The sequence below is a fragment of the Acomys minous genome (genome assembly GCF_964271855.1).
Source record: "Acomys minous genome assembly, chromosome: 9".
Lineage (NCBI taxonomy): Eukaryota > Metazoa > Chordata > Mammalia > Rodentia > Muridae > Acomys > Acomys minous.
The window spans coordinates 49,557,311-49,579,805 of NC_140490.1; the positions used below are offsets into that span (position 1 = coordinate 49,557,311).

The 22,495-nt window shown below is 40.0% G+C and overlaps 1 protein-coding gene across 6 annotated transcripts in view; it reads right to left on the reverse strand.

Annotated features, from left to right (window-relative positions):
• Nucleotides 1–22,495, reverse strand: part of JARID2 (jumonji and AT-rich interaction domain containing 2) — a 187,911-nt gene that overhangs the window by 73,758 nt on the left and 91,658 nt on the right. For 3 of the 6 annotated variants that reach the window (XM_084795892.1, XM_084795891.1, XM_084795896.1), the window contains one exon: nt 5,877–6,018. The exons of 2 other annotated variants lie outside the window; for them this stretch is intronic. In XM_084795892.1, coding sequence (XP_084652018.1) covers nt 5,877–6,018 — 142 coding nt within the window. Of the gene's footprint in view, nt 1–5,876; nt 6,019–12,504; nt 12,633–22,495 lie in introns of those variants that run through there. One more of the 6 variants, XM_084795893.1, reaches the window with a different exon arrangement.

A 22,495-nucleotide genomic window follows, 5' to 3' on the forward strand; every position in this document is an offset into this window, starting at 1 on the left:
AGGTAACAAAAGAATGCCTCAAAGCAGGCTGTCAGAGAAGCACAAAGAAACACCTAGTGAATATCAGCCTAAGCCTACCCAAGGATTACAAGGGTCACAACAACTAAACTCCAAACTTCCAGCTATACAAGCAAAATCCCAACACATAGAAGCTCCTGATTTTTGCTAAGCTTGTCTCCTGATCTTTAGAGGTAGCTATTGGGCCTACTGGTGCTTACACATGCTGAAAAAGCCCACATTGAAAAGCAGAAAACTAACTTGCTAAGAAGAAATGGCTCAGAGGTTAAGAGCACTGGTTACTCTTCCAAAGGTCCCAAGTTCAATTCCCAGCAACCACATGGTGGCTCACAACCACCTGTAATGAGATCTGGTGTCTTCTTGTGGTGGGCAGGCACACGTGTGGGCAGAATACTATATAAATAATAAATAAATCTTTAAAAATAAAAAGAAAGAAAGAATAAAACAGCCTCCTGCTCTTTCACTTGTACAGGCCCTGTCCCTAAAGAGAGAAAGGTGTCCCAGATTTCTACAGTTATAAAGGCATGTATACTAACGTTCCGTCAAGTCATTCTTCACAGGATAGACTTCCTACCTATATATCACTCCGAGTCTGCATAGAGAGCATTCATCCAGTGAGAGCATTCTGATTAATAAGAGCTTACTGGATGCTACAAAAAGCAAATAAATAAAATCTTGAAGATAGTTCAAGATAATTATGGCAGTTTAATTAATTAGCACCATACCATCTTGTCAATGTAAAGCCTAGTTTAGACTCTGTTTTATAACTTGAAAGACATAAGCATTTCTAATATTCATATGCTTTGTTGTTACTTACAAGACAAACATATTAATGTTGAAAAGCTACATGATAAGCTAATGGATGGGGCTTCACACACATAAGGAATGTATGTTTTTAGCTAAGATAATATAGATACACCTTCTGCTTGCATGTAACAACTGAAAGCCCACAGGAGACAATTGACAAATGATGTATCCTTCAGTTTTGTAACAGAATTTAGAATATCTTGGTTAACTGAAGTATAAAGGGGAAATCAAATGTTTAAAATAAATATATTTGTTTGTTGGGTGGTTGGGTGGTTTTAGGGGAGACATTAAGTTAACCTTCTTACACAATATCACTAATGTTTTGGCAAAGAGATGCTGGAAAATGATTCACTTCAGGATTTAAATTATAGTTCTTAAAAATGTGTGGAAGTTTAGCCCTGCATGCTGTGAAGCAGCACTCCCTGTATTTGGTGCTCACTTTCCCTTCCAAACCTAAAGACAAGGCAATGAAGTGTTTTATAACAAAATATACCTCAGAAAAATAGTAACAATAATACTGCAGACTCAATCACTCACAAGCATTTATATCAAGAAGGTAATATGATTCAGTCATGGCTTCCCACAAACCCAGGAAACTTCACATGAGAAGTCAGTTTGAACTGAATAATCTAAAAAAACATTTGGTTTGTTCTATACCCTACACTTTTATCTAGTTTTCTCCGGTTACATTTGCAATGGTTTGAAAAGCATGTTATATATAGCAAAGGCATGACTTCCTTTGGAAGACTATCTTCAGTCAGGGATTTGAGAATTCTGAACTATATAGAGGCCTCTACGTGTTGAAAGATGACTAAAGCATAAATCCTCTCCACAGAACCTGTTAATCAGCACCTGCCTTTATAAACTACAACTGCCCCTACTCCTGCTGCCTGAAGGCATACACTAAGCTCAGTACAGAAAATCACTATTGTTCACCATAGGATCCCTTCCCATGACCTCAGTTCACTTCAAAAGAGGGAGAAAAGCTCACATTTTTCCTAGGCCTACAGATGGCAGCGCCAGGAATAGTGAAAAACATGTATCACATTGTGCAAAACAAAACTCTCTCCAGTGACCCTAAAGACTCAGGTGTCACTGAAATTATTTATGATAGTGATATTAGACATATAATATGTACCATATCCCTTTATTCTCTTCAAAACTTAACTGATTCATTTGACACATCTTTATCCTAACAATTACAACTCAAAAATGTTATTCTCACAACCACTCTGCACAGGATTGACCTAAATATCTGTTAGTTCTCATTTCTACAAGCAGTAAGATACTTTAAAATTTGTTTCCTCTATAAGAGCAACTGAATTAAATCAGATACACCGCTTAAGGGAATGAATGGTATAGGCACGGTCATCATCTAGTTTTTCCAACGTAAAAACTTGAACAGAAAACTCTGATGTGTATTAGAAATATCACCCACCACAATAGCACAAATAAAAATGATGGCCAGTCAAAAATAAGAACACATACCTGTAAGTACAGCATAGGAGAGGCTAAAGGCAGGATCACAGCCTTAACTGCCTCGCCCAATTAATATAAATAAATAAATGAAAAACCCACATCAGCCCTTAGGTATAACAAGTGCCTTAACCACTTCCCTTCTTCATTCGGAAGACACTACCAAAACAAGAAGAAGAAACTCCAGGTCTACTTGAATGATATCCTTAATAGGCAGAATAAAAGAAATATTTGGGGCTTTAATCTCTAACCCACTCTCAATATAAGGTTTGAAGGAATTTGACATGAGAAAGATACAGGGTCATGAATAGCTATAAATTCTGCTATTTTCAGCCTTCTAAATATGTCATAGAACAACCTTGGCACAATTATACTGAGCAAATACAGCTTAACATGATGCCTAGAAGAGAACATTATGTGAGCATAAGGTCATTTTAACCAAAAGATTTTTTTTTTGAGCATGTGAGAAGTATCACAACAAAAAGTGGAAAGTAAGCCCAGATAAGGTCAGAACATAAGACATCTTCACTACAAATAGACTCTAGGGTGAGGACATCAGCAACATGACCTCACTGTCCTCTACTTTCTTCTCCCAGGTAACATACAAAACAGAAATAATAACTCTGACCATACCACAGTGAGAGCAACTAAATTGATCCTGAACTTGGTTGCATTTTGGTTATTTTGCCTTCAAAACATTCTCCTACTGGGCTTCTCATGCAAAGGGAAGACAGGATCATAGAATGGATATTCCTGGCAAATAAACAGCTATCAATGACCACTTCAGAGCATCCTAGAAGTGGGATTAACTTCAAAGCAAAGATGTAAATCATGAACCTGGGCTTTTCGGATTAAGTATTTTGTGTCCTAAAAGTGTCCTAAATATCAAATACAATGCAAATGGACTCTAAATACTACATTGAGCAATCTGCAGAAATTTCAAATCCAAGTCATGTAATCTGCCTTTTTATGAAGTCCAAATCTAAGTCACTAATATGAAACAGAACCAAAGCAAAGGATTTCTTCAAATTGTAAGCTATGAAAAATATACTTATGTCAAACCTCCTAAATTACCCCGTGACATTGCCATGATATGCATGCCTTAACAAGACGACCAGTTCTAAGTAAATCTCAAAGCAGCATCAAAAACTAGCACTGAAGCTAAATAAATGGTAGTTTCTAAACAAAATCCCAAACGTTTGGTTTTTACCAATTAAGATTCAGGAACCAGATACTAGGGTGACGGCCTAGGAGCTCAGAGAGGCAGATGAAGCACCCAGCTAACCTTCCTACTCAGCAGATGACCAAAAGGAAAAGGCTCCTTCTCCTTTTCCACCCTATCTTAAAAACCCTTCTAACTGAATGTTATACTTCCTATGCATCTCTCTATTGTTTTTTTCCCTCCTATATCCTCTTCCTGCCAACTGGTTGCTTGTTCTGCCTCTTGAGCTATGGTTGACTTTATTTAATCCTATTTATAGAAAGCTCTTTGATTAAAGGTGTGTGCTAAGGCTGAGCCATTAGAAACAGGTTTTTCCAGTACACAATGTACTGCTCTTTGGAAAGACCCATGTTTGATTCACAGCACATACATCAGATGGCCTCCAGCTCCAGAGGGATCCAAGAACCCTGACCTTTCCAAGTACCTCCACTCGTGTGCACATACCCACACACACAGAGACACACAAGCATACATGTAATTAAAAACTATAAAATCTTTTTTAAAAAGCAGTGAAAACCAGGAATGACCTATCTAACCACAAGTAACACACATACCCAATAGAGTTTGACTGTTGGCTGAAAAAGATGCTGAGTTCTACTTTTGCTGTTATATTTTCTTTTGCTGCACTGAAATATTTTGCTTTAATTTAAAAAAAAGAAAAAACCATTTGAATGTTTCTCCTGCATAAATCAGATCCCCCGGAACTTGAATTACAGGCTGCTATGCCCCACCATGTAGCTGCTGAGAATCGAACCCAGGTTTTCTCCAAGAACAGTTAGTAGTCTTTACTACTGAACCATCTCTAGCACTCTACAATAAATTCTTAAGTTAGTAGGAAGGTATTTAACACAATAGAAAAAGCAGATTTGCAATGACTAAAACTTTTAACTCTTCCCTTTTCTGCTATTCATACTCTAAATTCAGATTAATGACTACTTTGCACTTAGCTATGTGTACAATATATGAAACAGAAAAAAGTCACCAGCAGACCAGACCTACTGACGCTGGGGAGGGGATGCATGGTCAGTCACACAGTAGTGAATGTGTTCTCCAAACGGAGGTGAAGACTGATGGCAGTGACTTGGCTACCACCCATGCTACAAGGCACAGATACTATCATACTTTCCAATGTATTTATTGAAGAGACTTTTTCAGCCTTCAAATCTGGTGATGGTTCCCTTTACAAATAGAGAAAGAGGCTCCTTATGGATTACAGTAACAGGATCATAACTGAAACCTCAATTGTTTTCTAAAATGTACAAGCCCAGTGTACTCCTCTGATGTGCATGCTCATTATACTAACAAATCAAACAGCAACTTGAAACAGTGGCGGGGAGTCACAGCCAATGGTAAGAAGTACATGTTATTAATGGACATCAAGTGCTATTAAGACTCCAGGAAGGAGGACGGAAAATTGAGAAGTTGAGCTATGCATCTCAATTTTCAGGCTCTACAAATATTAAGCTTAACTTCCTTACCCTTAGTTACAGTTATAAAGATAATAATACAGTAAATTATCAAATGCAAACTGAAAGGTAAATTTTAAATGGGGTGGACAATAAGACATGAAATTGGGTAGATACTGGCAAAAGGATTTTTTCTTTTAAGACTTATTTACTAATTTATCATATATATATATATATATATATATATATATATATATATATATATATATATATATAGTGCTCTACCTGCATGTTCACCTGCACACCAGAAGAGGGCATTAGATCACATTGTAGATAGTTGAAAGCAACCATGTGGTTGCTGGGAATTGAACTCAGGACCTTTAGAAGAACAGTCAGTGCTCTTTAACCTCTGAGCCATCTACCCCCCGACTCCATGCAAAGAGATTTTTAAAAGATCCAGATAGGGACCGTTATGTAACGTAACTTAATCTTGAAACAGATATAGCATCCTATCTTACTTAACTATATTAAGTTATGTAGAGGAATCCTAGTCTCATGACAAGAATAATACCTTTCAATAAATAATACTGATGGGGAAGACTCTCTCTTCAGAAATGATGAAAATACATTTAACATACATTTCAGAGCTTCTGCTAATAAGAATAAACTTGACTATTTAACTCATATTTGTGATACTCATATGAGTGTCACAGTCTTGCTAATTGTTTGGGGAAAACACACATTTCATCCAGTGCATAACAACTTTGTTTTTGATTATTACTCCTGAGAAATACTTAGAAAGTCTTAGTTCTGACTCTTCTGTAAAAACCAGGAGATTGTGTGGGTGTAGTCACACTTGTTCCCATGTTGACAAACATTAGCAACTAAATTTGCAGTCCCTACTTTGTGATGAATTCACTAGTACACTTTTAACCTTGGGTACTAACCTTTTCCTCGACGGCCCTTCTTCAAAATCTGAAGAACTAACATCGTTGCTAGTAGAGGACACTTGGGATGCATCGTCCTTCTCATTCTCTGACTGCTCTGAGGCTGGTCCTAATGCCTTAGACTGGTCATTACCAAGGAGCCCTACAGGTGAGAAAAGGGACAAACACTTAAACACATTACATTAGGAGCAGCACTTTTCCTTTAATCCTGTCCAATAGATGATGAGGACAGAAGAAAACTTACAAGCACATACAACCATTTGAAGGAATAAAGAAAAATTAAGGCTCATTCTATATGAGTCAAAAACCTAATGAGGAAACAATTAGCAGTAGGAAACTCAAGGTGTGCCTGTATGCTGGGGTTGGGGAGGAGCAGGGGACTAAGGACAAAGATGGTTTTGGTACAGGGATGGGGTCTTCATATACAACTCAGTCTGGCCTGAAGGAGTGATCCTCTAATCTCAGCCTCAGACCTGACTAAAGTACGTTCTAAACATCTGTCCCAGAAGGGTACAAAATTTGAAAGATGAGAAAATTATCCTAAAATCCAACTAGCTGATTTTTAAAAAAAAAAATAACTAACAGGTAAATGTTTACTAGATGCAACAAAATCAACCAATAAAAGCTACATGCAGAAACATCAGCACCACATCTTAGAGGCAAATTGGAAATCCTATAGGGCCATTAGTTTAGCTTGTAGCCAGTCTTGCCTCAGATCTCAATGGACAATGGCTCTCTAGATCTGCAGTACTGAACCATACAAAGTACCCGGGATGTACTCCTGTGGACAAAAAGATGGAAATACCCACCCCGAATAGCTAGAAGTAGTAGTCACTAAGTGAAGCAGCAGAATGTATTACGTCATGTTGAGTATACTAATCTCACCTAATCTCACCTATTTGTTTCAATGTCTTTTGACTGCAAATCTTTATTTTAAAAAATTGCATATATGGTCAAAATACCCTTTTGATATGCAGTACATTGGCACACTGATACAGATATGAATAGAATACCCAGTCACTAGAACATACAAATATATTTTCAAAGGCCATTGGAAATAAAGTATCTAGTTCAATTCTTTAGCAAGAGAGAAAGACTCAGGAATAAAATTTATGATAAAGTCTCACACACACACACACACACACACACACACGCACACACACACAAAAGAAAAAACTAGTCTACCCAACTGTAATTTTGGTTATGGTTAAATTGTGTGTGTGTGTGTGTGTAGCAAAATTCATCAAGAAAGAAAGGAGATTAAGTTTCAAAGTATCTATTATATTGACAGGATTCTTTAGGATATGGACACAAAGAGAGACAACGCATATATTCATTATTATTTAGCACTGCTCACATGAAAAAATACTTGACACATCCAGTAAGGAACAAATGATAGGGGAAAGCCAGTGGATGCAGCCAGTTCAGCCAGACAACCAGAACAGCAAAGCATAAAATTACCAACACATAAATAAAAATGGAATGGGAGACTACTATGAATTCTATTTAGATAATGGGTAAGAAATGGTCTCCTGTTGTTTCACGCTTGACACTTCAGACAAATGTGAAAAGGTTAAGCTATTAGATTGGCAGTTTTACCCCTGTCTTCCCAGGACTCCACACAAAAACAACATATTCTCCAATTTGAACTTGTCCCCAGATTCACATGTCCCCTATTCTACACAACTAGTGTTCCCACATGATGCAATGCTAGATGGAGTCCATGTCTAATGTCAGTTAATAATAGAAGACCTACTGTTCCTCCTGAGCCATCACTAAACTGAGATAAGCATAAACAAGAAACCAGGCAACTTGCTACTACATAATTATGGGCAATAAATATTTCACAGAGGCCTCCATCGCCAACAACTTCTTCCCGTCTTTTCCCAATAGTTCTACCAGGAGGCTTGTCTACAAACTTCTAAGAATCAGGTGCAAGGACAGATATAAACAAAACCCAAACCACCAACCAGAGTAGGAAGGAGCTGGAGGAAGAAAGCATAAAATGCTCTAAAATGAACCCTTCCCTAAGCACAAATAGTAGAAGAATGGATGAAGAAATTGCATGCGATGTCCCTTAGAATTTTAGCAGAAATTATGCATTCAGTGTGAGGGAAGGGGGAATACAAGTGGGGGTTCTACCATCCACTGGCCTCAAACTACTTTCAAGGTACTCCAAGCTTCCCTCACTCCAAGTCACAGAATGAGGAACAGAGCTACTGTTTGAATCAGACCATTTATAAGGGAGCAAAGCTGATTTTATTCTGTACATGATCAATGTTTTCAATTTGAGTTTTCCCATTCTGTATAAAAATTATTCAGAAAAACTGCTAATTTTTAGGTTCCTTGCCTATATGCTTAAGTAAAGCAACCCTCCAATTCATTTCCTTATTCTTTTTCACATCTCCAACTATCGAATTTAATTTCTGATGTTACAGACTGCCTAAATGCGGAGAGCCGGATCAGCAAAATGGAATGTGATGGCAAAAGGCAGAATAGCCATCCTGACAACAGTAAAGGGACTAAAGTGTGTTGCCTTTTCTTACGCCTGCATAACACAGCCCTGTCTCAACGTCGTAAATTAATATTTTTAGTCAAAGAGAAATAAATAATGCAACAGCATTCTCCTCACATCACGCACCCCATTTTTAATGCTTCCAGCCTCCCCCCAAACACTAGCTCTTGCTAACACAAGCGTTTGTTGGAGACAGGAGGTTAAACAGAGAAGAAACTGAATGGCCCAAAGATCCAGCCTCTGTACATTTGTTCTCCTCCATTAATATTCAGTAGGTTGAACTTAAATTAAACCAGTCTATTGTCTTTCACAAAAGCAATAAATATGAGCAGAAAATTCTAAATCACCAGCATAAAGACAGCTTGGGGCCTGGGCCTGCTACCTTAGCTACATACTATCAGCAACTGGATATAGCTTAGATACAAACCTGTCCACCTTCATACCACACAGAAAACCCCTCCATGAAATTCAACACAACAGCATGCTGCTACCAGGGTCTCTGGAAGCTCATTTCCACAATTAGCAACAAATATAATAAAAACCTCCCCCACCACACAAGGGCCTGGAACAGCAGCAGAAGAGGGCAAAATGAACTCATGTTGAAAACTGGAAATGCTGTGTGAATGATGACCCTTTCTCCCTTTGCCCTCACATGACAATATATAGGAAAATTTAAACAATTTATGCAAAGCTTCCATCAACTAAATAATTTTAAACAATGAATGATAACTCTAGATTACAGAATACAATGTATAAACAAGATAATTCTTTTCTAACGCCTAAAAAAATAGCTTATGACTTTATGTTTTAGACACAAAGAAGGCATGGCAGAATACACAACCAAAGGGAAAATTCTACTCCACAAACGCAATGCTAGAAAGGTTAAAAAGAAAACAACTAGGGCTTTGAAGCTGTTCCAGTGTTTCTCAAACATCTGGAGCATACAAAACTTATTAGCATATTAGGGAAATGCAATGTTTTAGCTTTCCTATACGAAGTATGCACAAAAGGTGATTCTGAGTTACACAGCCAATGTTGTCTGCCACCCTGTCACTATGACACAAGGTATCACATTACATATTAAACAGTCAAGCACTCAAAGAGCTTTGTTTTCAATAGCAATTTATCATTCAGTGTATGCCTGCACATATGTGTTCACTTATAGTTGGGAGGAAAATCATAATAGCAGCCTGCTTGGTTAAGGCAGGGAACCTCTCTGAGGTAATCAGAATGCATGGTTTGCCGCCATTCCTAGTGAAAAATAGAGTCTTGGTTCCCTCAGACTCTGAAACATGCATTGGATTGTCTGCTTTTAAAACAGTGCAAGTATTCACACATGAATGTGGGTGGATATTAACCCTCAACTGTACATATATAGGTCAGCAGTGAACACCCAACACAAAGAGGTAGGCAGGGGTGAGCAGGGCAGAACCTGGGAAGGCCAACACTGGCTTGTCCATTAACATACTTAAGCCAGATCCACACTGATGTGGCTGAGAGCAAATGACAGTCATAAGGAAGAATGTAAGTGACACTTATGGTCAACGAGGCGCAAATGAAAATGGCTTTATACCCTGGATTATAGAAAATAATTGTCTTTCTCCCTCATGAGAACAACCCCTCAGCCAACTGAGACTCCCCTTTGTCTACTCTCAAATCAGCATTAGAGATTCCCCATTTTAGTCAAGAAAATGTAATCAAAATCCCAGCCCCTATGAAACCTCAAAATAGATCGAACTACAGAAGGGTAAGGCTGGGTGTTTTGCTCATTTCTGTCACATCTCAATATCATAGATATAAATTCTGATTTACATATCAACAATCTACGAGAGGCCTTTACCTACCACCAACCTTAGTCTCTATAAATATTATTCTTCAGGAATCTTAAAAAAAACCTCTGTTGCAAGACCAATATTTTGATAAAGGATGTTATAACCCAACATGGTGAGAGGAAAAATTGTCTGCTGGATGGAAAGCTATTTCTAATCAAACAAGGCACCAAAAGCCCCAGAGCCAACAAAACATCTCCTTGCCTTAAGCCATATTCCTCACCTGTGGGCATCTCAATAAGGTAGCAGCTTTACAAAGTGGGCCTTACTCTGTCTGTATAACTTAAGCCCTGGATGAAAGAGGGAACCGTATCACCCAAAGACAAAAGGTATCCCTCTTCAAGCATCTTAAGCAACAATCACAAGGGGAAAGAAGGCTCCAACAACAAATATCCAGCAAAACAAAGCTCACAAATGAACTTTATATACACAATTACTTTTAAATGTCTGGCCTTCAGAAGAAAAAAATAATAAATTCTGAAATAGTCCAAAGGCCATCAGAGCACTTATTTTGGCATTAACCCTCATTTCTTTGGATCAAAGACCAACCACACACTGTATTAATTATTTCTTTCACTCATTTATGTTAACCATGACTTTCACAGCAATTAAAACAAGTACACTTTGAGACTGCCTGCAAACACCTTCAGGACACTACAATGCCTTTGTATGAAATCATTGCTATCTCAGGATCTAAATTCTAGACTCATCCACCATCCAGTATCTGTTTACATCTCACACTGACAAACAAGTCAAACACATGCCTACCATGCAAGCACCAGCAGTGTAGACCTTTCTATTCCCAGCTACTAAACATGGTTTCCCAGCATTTAAGGCCCAGTGCTGACCATCCCAGGTCAAAAGCTGTCTTCCATATTAAGAAAAAGCACATGACAGGCACTACTGTGGACAATGAGCAGAAGAACAATGGAATGCAGAGTTATGAGCCTTAAAAAAAAATAAAATCAATGAGAGTACTGTTTACAAAGTTGTATATTGAGATAAACAGATAGATGTGGCAAAGCTTGGTGCTCCTAACAGATAGCTAAAGATTTCTACAAGAAATGGCAAAGTGTGCACAGGTTTAGATCTTCAAAGTTTAATTTCCAAATTAAAACCAGTTCTCCAAAGTGAAGATCTGACTTACAGACCATCAGTGAATACTATAAACGTGTCCACTTTGTGTACTAATCTTTGCTTATACCTTGCTGAGGCTGTACAACACAACAAAAATTATGAACCTGTTCATAGATATACCCTCATCAAAACCTCTTGGCATGGGGGGGGGGGGCCCAGCGGGGCGGGTGGTCTGCAGGATTCCTCCAAGTTCCTCATTATTTCAATTGCATATAAACAAATAAATTGCCCACCCACTTTTCAGATGGCTATATTGAGTGTCCAAACAGAAGCGCTGCCAACACATTCACTAAGGCCTACTGCTTCCAAGAGCAACAGTCTTTCCAATACTGAAATATAATGAAAAGCTATACAAGGGAAGGCTATAGGAATGTGCCCCACAAGTGATGGGGTTCAATATGCATCTGGCTTTATTCACATTAATGCACCAAATACAGGGAAAATAAAAAACAGTGAGCTTAAAGCATTCTGGTGTAACCACAATCGCTTGAGGATGTGACCTCTATTTACATGCCTCAGTTTCCTCCATCTCTTAAGGAAATGACAGCATAAAAAGAACAGAATACGGGAAATAAAACCAAGCATGCAATGCATTTTATAAAAGCAACTAGGTGTAGGATAAGGATGAAGTGACAACTTTTATCAAGTGTCTATTTATAAATGATGGCAAATAAACATATACATTGGCAAATTAACAGCAATAAAAAGATCAGCTATTGCTGAATAGCCAGTCCCCAGAGAAATGTCTAAATTCATGCAAGCCTGATTAAAAACTCCAGATTTGGCCAAAATGGTCAACAGAGCTTAACATGCTAAGAACGACATTGATTCTCTCTTGTAAATTTCCACAGTATCTTAGTAGGAGCCATCATTGCCCTTAAGGAAGATATAAAATCTAAAATAAATAAAATTAAACAAACCCAAGCACTTTTAAATTTGTGTGTGTGCGGACACACACACACACACACACACACACACACACACACACACACACACACACACACACCTTGCCACGGATAATGGGTATATAATCAGAATCCACAGCAGGAAAACCCACAAAGGCCTATTTCTCCAACAAAAGCCCAATCAGACTGAAACAAATCACAAGCTATCTGGTTTTTTTTCTCTTTTATTTATAGGAACAGACCTTCTATCCCAGGTTCCTCAAGATAAGCCACCAAAAACTGCACCTGACAGACCCGTGGAGCAGCCATCCTCAGAGCCGGATCATTGCAGAGACAGAGGAAGAAGGACAGAGGAGGGAGGGAGGGAGGGAGGGAGAGCGCAGTGAGGCAGGCTCCGGAGCACTTGTCAACAATCCTCCCCTGTACGTAATAAGCAAGCGGCAGTGCAGATTCCGCGCGGCAATAGGACAGCCGAACAGCAGCGGGGGCCAAGGGGGAGGGGAGATAGTCGGGAGAGAAGATTATTTATGGGCTTGGAAGAGAATCGAACAGTGAAGAGGAGGGGGCATCTGGCTGACTTCTCCCCACTCTCTGGTTTTTACCATCTTGATAAATTAAAATGAGAAAGGGCAAAAGAAGGCTAGCAGCTCATCCTGTCATTTCCACAGCCTGCAATGCAGACAAATCAAAATAACAGAATTTATGGCACATGGAGGGAGGTAACATGTTGGCAAAGGACAGTCACAATTTAATTGTACTGACTTTTATGTCCAAGGGATGGCCTGTTGTATAGTGCACTAGCCACCCCCTCCCCCTCCTGCACACACCCATCTCTTAACAACAGCAGAAACCAGGGCACTGTTTCAATGGTATCCCTTTTTAATATCATAATCTGTGTCATTCAGCACTGCCTTTTATTTATTTTTATTTGTTATTTTGGCTGGGAACCCTGGGCCGCTCTCCAGACAGACTGCAGAAATCTCTCTTCACGCGCTCCTCCTCCAGCCCCTCCTACCCCTTCCTGCCATTGCAGCCGCCATGGGAGCTTCATTACTTATGGAGTCACTGAATGGGCAGGCATGGGCCATTGCCAGCACAGGACCCCCTCCCCCATCGCTGCCTAGGCACCTCCCTATGGCACATAAATTGATCTAATCTAATCAAGCTGAAGCTGTTTTCCCTCATTGTTTCTTGAAGATCTTTCACAAAACAGGCTCTGTAGCCTGGCAGCTGCTGAGAGGGGTGAAAAAGGCAGGCATCCAACTGGCCTCCAATAACCCAAGTGCATGTCTCTTTTTTGATTTTCAAAGTCATTTTCTTTGAAGCTTTTGAACTTCATCTGGCAATGGTGATGTGAAAACACGCTTTACACTATGAACATGCTTCTCTTTATAGGCCATTCCAAGGAAAGCAAAGATGGTGACTGAGCTCATGAGCGGGCACTAAAAGTTCTACAAGATTTATACCCAGGGCACTGGGAAACCCCATCCTAATAACTTGACACTGTTGTTTCATCTTTTCAGGCTCTTAACACAACCACTAACCTAATTTAAACCTTGTGAATGCTAAAGGCAGTTACTAGCATTTCCTGAGGTATGATACCATCATGTCCATTTCTGAGGGACTAAGACATACTTAAATACAGCACCTCCTAGAAAGGAAGGTGACAATCCTCTTTGAAGCCTGTGATACCCAGCACTTTTAAATGAGAATAACAGTGTGGTGCAACTCTATTGTAATAGATGAGAAAGCTGTGGCTTCAGCTAGTCTGGTCTCCAACCATACTCCAAGTCATTGTGTCTCCTTAAACAGGGGCCATTCAAGACTTGGGCCCGGTGTCTGTATTGACATGCTAGTCTACAGCTCCTAGACAGGGAATTCTCTATACTCTCTCTCAACAGAAACTCACAAAACTCTTTCCCACACAGAATGCTATTGCAACACTGAGCAAGTGTTTGGCATGAGTCTCTTTGCGGCATAAATCATGCACAGTCAACTAAGGATGTTTGGGACATGGACATCTTTTCCTTTTGCCTTTTGCAGGATTTAACTAGTCTCTTCAACAATGAACCCAGAGCAGGAAATTTGAAAGAAGATGGGCAGATATTTTGGCAAGCATCAATTCTGGGGAAATGAGATGAGTAAGAGGGAACCTGTGGCATATAAAGTTGGAGAGAAACGAAGTTTTAGAATAACATATACAGATTCTTGTTTCTTTTAACCACCCTCAGCTCTAGGAGGCCTTTTCCAAGCCTTGCTGCTGGTGTCTTCAAAGTAAGTAAAAGAAACCAATTGTTCACATTTGTCACCTTTGTATGGCTATGAGGCATAAAGAAGAGTTGAAAACCCTTTATTTATGAACACCAGTAGGTTTGCTGCTGTTTAGATAAAATACTGGCCCATCATCCTATGGGAAGGCTTACCAGAAGTAGGAGAGCCGCCACCACACACATGCAAGCATGCCACTGGCCTTAAGAATTGCAAAAAAAAAAAAAAAAAAAAAAAAACTTCCCAAAAGAAATGACGGTAAAACAGGGAAAGGGCTTTTTTTCTATTCTGATTTCACAAAGTCACCACTGTCTTGAGTTCGATACCCTCTCTTAAACCCAAGTATTAGCCAGGCAGTGGTGGCGCACACCTGTAATCCCAGCACTTGGGAGGCAGTGGCAGGCGGATCTCTGTGAGTTCGAGGCCAGCCTGGTCTACAAAGCAAGTCCAGGATAGTCAAGGCTACACAGAAAAACCCTGTCTCAAAAAACCAAAAAACAACCCAAATATTACCAGCTTTTCTTCCTCTTACTTTTATGAAATAAATTGTCATGTTCAACAGTGGGTATTTTAGTTATCCCTTTGTTTATTTTGACTTCCTTGTTCAGAAGTACTGGAAATAATTCAGTGTGTTCCTATATTATCAACATGATGCAATTCCTCTGTGCCTATACCAGAAAGCAAGCATCTAGTTTTTACTAGATACATATCTAGGAACAGAATTAGTAGAAAAATGAAAGAAAGAAAGATTGATTGCAATTTACAAGTTGAATGAATGGCAAAGTGGTTGCACAAGCAGGTGTCATACACTACACTACATGTACAGCAATGTGCTGTCATAGTAATCTTCAAGTGCCCATGTGAAGACCTGTTACTCAAGACACCAGAAAGCAAAGCACTATACACAAAATGCTATTTCTGAAGAGGCTAGAATTTCAGAAAGGATCTATGCAGGCATCCAGGTATATACTCCCTTCCACCTAACTATCGCCTAAATCTCAGGACACATTTTGCACCTTCCATAATCAATAATTTCTACTAGCCACCAAGTTGGGCAAATTCCAACTAATTTTCCAGGTGCATTTAGCTTCTGAAAATAAATAACCAGAGTAAATTCAAATTCATACAATTTTTTTTGTCTCATGAGAAGAAGACATTATTCTGTTTTGGAGAGGTAAAGCTGCACTATTTAATTAGAAAACCTGTTGCTTCAGAATGCTAAGACCTTATTTACTTCATATAACAACCTGAAAAGTTGGTTCAGTGGAATGTGGGAACTTCCAATTAAGATCCTACCTCTTGGGAAGCCCAAGACAAGAGGACCACTACAAGTTTAAGACAAACCTAGGCTACAGTAAGTTCTAGGCTACCTTGGGCCACATAACTTATAACTTGGTCTTAAACAGACAGACAAATAAAATCATCCAGCCCATATTTAAAAAGAAAAGGGCAAGCCTTGGGAGTTATAGCATATTGAGGAAAGATTCTTTCACAACCCAGGTGCAGTGATGATACCTCTTCCATGCAAACTGCACTGATATATCCATGTTAACACGAGAGGTTTGTGCAATTAGTCCTCACAATCCCCCTCTGACACTGAGACACACACACACACACACACACACACACACACACACACACACACACACACACAAGGGAGGAGATTATATAGGCTGCCCTGTGAGCTAGCTAACAGACTATGAGGCTGTGGAGACTAAAATTCTAAAAAAAGAAATGTGGGATTTTAATGACCAGACTGCATAGATCTATGGAAAACTTCCATCCCATAACCATAGATTCCACCAGCCACAGATCTGGGGTGGGGGAGAGATTAAGGACAAAAATTAACTTCTGGGCTGAAGAAATGACTCAAGAGCCTGAGCTGCTTTTTCAGAGGACCCAGTTCTCAAATGTCAAATCACAACTGGGATCCAGTACCCTCTCCTGGCCTACTCAGGAACTGCATTTACATGGTACACAGACTTACATGCAAGAAAATCACAAATATACGAATTTACTAAAGTAAATATTTTAAAAACTGCATCTGGACTAGTATTAGTTTCCTAAACAACAAGTCAACACAGCTACTAAAGGGTGTTTACTTTGTGTTAGTTAGTGAGAAATGATCTGAGTACAGAAAGATGTGCACAGGTTCTTTATTTTCAGGTAGAAACTCACCTGCTGTCCAGACTGGAAATGAACTGACAGTTCACCTGCCTTGCATCCTGAGTGGTAGAGATTACAGACACGAGACACTTTGCCTGGCTACAGTTCCACAAAGAGCTTCCATGAGCTTTGGTATCTGCAGAAATCCCACAACAGTTTGTCAAGGGATGTCTATGACCTATTAAGTCTTTTGGTTCTGTGGCCAAATTTTATTTTATTGGGCCTGTCACCAGGGGGGCAGGGGCAGGCAGACTGCTGTGAGTTCATGGCATGTGTCACCATGCCTGACTTGAAATTTTTATTTAACTAAAGCTTAAAACATTGTCTTTATACCAAGCAGAATTAGGTATACAGACCAGTCTGAAAGCCTTCCAATTTAATTGATAATTCCTAAAATGCCACAGAGGCTGCACTAATGTAACAAGTACAGTTGCCTCAATAACAAGCGTGACATCAGGACACCACCATACAATTAGAAAGTAATGCCTATAATTGTAGTGACTTAGAAGATGATCCATGTTGAGTGACAAACTTAGTAAAACTTTAAAAACAAAGGCACTACAATCAAACTAAGACATTCAATTTGATAAAAGATACACACACACACACACACACACACACACACACACACACACACACACACCATCTGAAAAAGATAAAACTAATCAAGAATTTCTTTTAACCCTCTGGTCTTGGTGGTCGTGAAGGAGGAAGAGTCGTGAGAGGAAGCTGGCCTCTCAGCAAATGTGGTCTTGTGCAGGGCATCGGGCCAGATTTCTTTGTAAAACGGGATGATGTGAGAATTAAAGATGCCTCAGTAGCATGAAAGAAGGGAGTAAGGAAGGAAAGGCCTTCTTTTAAAATCACCATATGGGAAGGTAGGGTGTGTGTGTGTGTGTGTGTTCGTTCGTCTGTGTATATTTGTACCATGTATGCATAGTGGGCTTGGAGGTCAAAAGAAATCATCAGAACCCCTGTAAGTGAAACTGCAGGCAGTTCTGAGCTGCCATGTGGATGGCTGTTGGGAACCAGGATCCTTTTACCTGAGTTTGAGGCCAGGTTTGTTTTGACAGCTAGTTCCATAACAGCCAAAACCTTTGTTGAGACAAAGAAATTATGTCTCAAAACAACAAAAAGAAACAAACATGCCCTACAAATGCTCTTAGCCAGTGAGCCACGTCTCTAGCACCACAAAATCCAAAAACCCTTATGCCGATCAAAAGACCCAGCTTTTGAAGTACTTTGGATTTCAGGTTTTCTGATTAGTGATGTTAAGCCAGTAAAGTCTTGAAAAATATTCTAATGCAGCAAGCAATTGTGCACGGTGGTAGGAGCGCCTGTTGATTCACACCATTTGTCCTTCTCTACCCACATTGTGTAGGATAGCCTGGTAGAGAAAACTGAAGTTAGCTGAGTCAAAGCTCTAGCTCTTGGTCTCAGAATGGATCCTGATTTCAAGGTACTGATAACCAGAACTTTCAAATGTTGTACAACTAGTCTAATATAATTTCCAAGTGGTCTGCATCATGGCATAGCTACTGCTTTATAGGAAGAACCTCAATCCTAATCATGTTCACTTTCTCCTAGGTACTAAAGAATTCAAATGAATTCACATTGATTCTGAGAATGCCACTCCAGAAAGTAAACGCATTACTTCACTGCAGAAATAGAAAAACAATGGGAGCCAACAACAAACAGGTCTTTCTTTCTACCTCGGAGGATTATATCAGGAGTACAGGGAATTCTTTAGGTTATCTCTTAGTGCCCTGTGGTTATAGACAATGGGAAACTACAACAGCCTAAACCACAAACAGACCCGTCAGAGAATGAAGGTATGGATCACTCCTCGAGGAAGATGGCCAAGACCTGCTGAGGTACCTGCAGAAGGTAGAGGAAATACAGAACGAGTAGAAGAATGAAGTTATAAATACCATTAAAGACCACATGACTAGTTGCAGAAATGAGGATTTTAATTGACATAAGTAGTTCTGTTGAAATTGATAAAAAAGGAATTTATAGATATTTGTGTTTCTTTCTATTTCTTTAGCATTAAATAAGAGATAATATATTTAATAAGGTTATCATATTTCAGTTTGAGATACTAAAAGGATGTTCCCCAAAGGGTACTGCCAACTATTCTAAACTTACAATATGGAGTATAATTAGGTCATGTTAGGTGTTGTTATAGCCTGGTTATTATTTGGAGATTTGAATTATTAGAAATAATAATATTATGTGTCATGTTGACAAAGGGTAGATTGTGATGGCTATCACAGTCTTGTCAACTTGGCTATATCTGGAATGAACTACAATCCAGACACACCTTTAATCTTCTGTGTGTTCTTTGATGTTCTGGGATGATCTTTTTGAGGACTGAGATTATGATTCCTCCTGTCCTGGGCTGGCAGTGAATTACTTCTAATGGTCTGTACACATGATAGTTCCAGGGCCCTGCATCCAGCCAGCTTCAGCTGTACCTGTCTTTGATACCAGGCACAATTAGGGATTACACAGCCCAAAACAAAAGCAGACTATTTCTCAAACAATATTCCTAAACTTCACTGATTTGCACAGAGAGGACAAGAAACTCGAGTTATCAGAATGCTGGCCTCCACTACCCAAAACAGCCACTTGATGGCAATCTTAACCTATTTCCTTGGAAAGTCTTCCATACAAGAAGACCCTAGGAAGAACATTTGTGGGCTGTACAATAGAGGCAGTAGAGGAAATCTCCACGTAGTCTAGGTGTGTAGCTGGCATGAGAAGAGAAAACAGGTAACACTAGCCTCTCCCTAGAGTTCAACCCTACCTCTATAGGGAATGGTGGAAGTAGCTGAATGTCCCTCCAACAGATGAGGAAAATAGAAACCACAGTAACATTTTCTCAGAACAAGTCATAGACGGTAACAGCAAACAATAAAGTGACAGCACATTTTCTGCTCTTATCACAATGCTTGTGGGAATGGAACAAAGGAATGAAAAGTAAACCAGTCTCATCCCAAAGGCAAAAACATCACGAAATTTGTAGGCAAATAGATGATGAAACTAGAAAATATCATCCTGAGTGAGGTAACCCAAACCCAAAAATACAAGAATGGTATGTACGCACTTCAAAGTAAATACCAGCCATTAAGAACAAGATAGCCACGTCATACATAATCCACAGATCCAAAGTAACAAGAGGGCCCAACAGAGAGTTTGTTTGAATCTCTCTCAGGGAATAAAGTAGACATCTGAAGTTGATGGAGAGAAGTAACTGAGTGGGAGAGGGGGTGGGGAGGGGAACAGGGATGGGGATCAGAGAGAGAGACAACATAAATCTGTGTGTGTGTGTGAGAGAGAGAGAGAGAGAGAGAGAGAGAGAGAGAGAGAGAGAGAGAGAGAGAGAGAGAGAGAGAGAGATCTGGGACAGGGGAAGCTCTCAGGAGTCTATGAGGGTGACCCTAGATGAGAGCAGCAGAGGGACACGAAGCCTGAAACAGCCACCTCCAATAGACAGGCAAGAGTTCCAGTAGAGAGAGGAACACCAACCTACTCATAAAAGCATTAGCCCAAAATTTGTCTGGCCTACTAGAAGTGTAGGAATAAAGATGGAGCAGAGATTGAGAGAAATGACTGGCCCAACTTGAGACCCACTCTATGGAAGAGAGCCAACCCCTGACACTATTAACAATACTGCTATGCTTGCAGACAGGAGCCTAGCATAACTGTGTCATCCAGCAGCTGATGGAAACAGATACAAAGACCCACAGTCAAACAACAGGCAGAGCCTGGGTGTCTTGTGGAATAGTAAGAGGAAGGACTGGAGGAGCCAGATGAGTCAAGGAAAGAAGACTTACAAAGTAACTAACCTGTGCTCATAAGGGCTAACAGAGACTGAACAACTAACCAAAGAGCACACATGGGCTGGACCTAGACCCCTAAAATTATGTAGCAGATGGACAGTTCTTCATGTGGGTCCCGTAACAACTGGAGAGGGGGTTATCTCTGACTCGGTTGTTCTCCTTAGGATCCCTTTCCCATAGCTGGTTTCCCTGCTCTGGCCTTAGTGGAAAAGGTGTGTTTAGTCCTTGACGTGCCAGTACCCGTGGTGGGGGCGGGAGTGGGTTTCCCTTCTCAGAGGAGAATAGGGAGGAGGTTCGAAGAGAGGAGATGAGGTAGGAGTCTTCAATCAAGCTGTAAAGTGATTAAATAAATAAAATAATAAAAAAGGAATAGGTAGAATCATCTGTTAAAAATCACCCTGAGACTTTCCCGATTTGAGAAAGAACAAGAAGGGCTGGAGAGCTGGCTCAGAGGTTAAGAGCACTGGCTATTCTTCCAAAGGTCCTGAGTTCAATTCTGCACAGCCACATGGTGGATCTGGTGCCCTCTTCTGGCAGGCAGAATACTGTATGAGTAATAAACAAATCTTAAAAAAATAAAAGAAAAACCAAACTTGTGAGTACTTTGGAGAAGGCTCTCTAAAGACAAAGAGCCCCTGAAAATACCACAAGGAGACACTATATCAGATCATCCAGAACCAGCTGAGAGCCTTTCAGCTCACCCTGTAAAACTGTGGAACACTTTTCAAGAGCAGCTAGAACAGTCCTTTTCAAAAAGAAATGTGGACACAAATGGTGTAGACCATGAGTGCAGAGTAAATCCACTGTGTGAAAGCCAGGGTCCTATGCAGTGAGTAAACAGCCTCCCCCCCGCCCAATCTGAGGATGTCATGAGATCATGCCCACTAGTGTGGTACATGCCCTACTCATGTCTAGAGATAACACATTCATTAGACTGTCTTCTAGATGGAGCCAAGGACGCAGAGACTTGTGCAGTGTTGAAGAAGATAGCAAGATGCAATTCCATAGGAGGGAGTCTTTGGAAAGAAGGGTGGTAAAGTGCTGACAACAACTAAATCCAGGATCTTCCACGTATTAGACAAGCAGCCCACCTCCCTCCTACAGCCGCAGGTGGCCAAACTCAGGATCCTCCTACTTGAGCCTGTTAACTAGCTGGGACTGCAGCTAGCTTTCCAAAAGATTCATTAAAAGTCTTGAATCCCTTTCAAAAATTCCCAAACCATGGAAGAAACAAAAGAGGAAAAATAAATAAATAAACGAATGAGGCTTAAGTAGAGAAATTCAAATCTCTCCCAAGAGCCAAATCAGCAGTGATATCCAAAATTCTAGAAAAAGGTCAAGAGACTATTTTTTTTTTAAAGTGTGTGTGTGTATGGGGGGGGGGGGGGAGAAGAGGAGAGCCTTGAAGGAACCACATAAGGTCCATTTTGCTGATTTATTCTCAAGGCTGATGGCCATTCTCCCAGATAAAAGTCCTAAACTATAAAGAGCACATGTTCCCATCTATCATCTTCTCAGCTTCCTTGGATGGGACAGCAATATATTTTTTTATTTTAAAAAGTTATGAAACTAGGCCAGGCATGATGGCACATGCCTTCAATCCCAGCACTCGGAGGCAGAGGCAGGTGGATCTCGGTGAGTTGGAGGCCATCCTGGTCTAAACAATGAGTCCCAGACAGCCATGGCTACACAAAGAAACCTTGTCTTAAAAAAAAAGAAAAAGAAAAAAAAAAAGAATGAACACTCATAAGCAGAATAGGCTCTATGTATTCATAGGCTACCTGCCTCTGCGCCTGAATAAAGAACTCTCTAGTGACCCCAAAGTACTTTGGCCCTTTGTACACAGGTTGAGCAGAGAAAATGGGTAGAAGTACTAGTAAAAATGGCTGCTCAACTGAATTGCTGTAGAGATAGAAAGGTTTCCTTACCCCCAAAGGCCCAACAGAATTCTCAT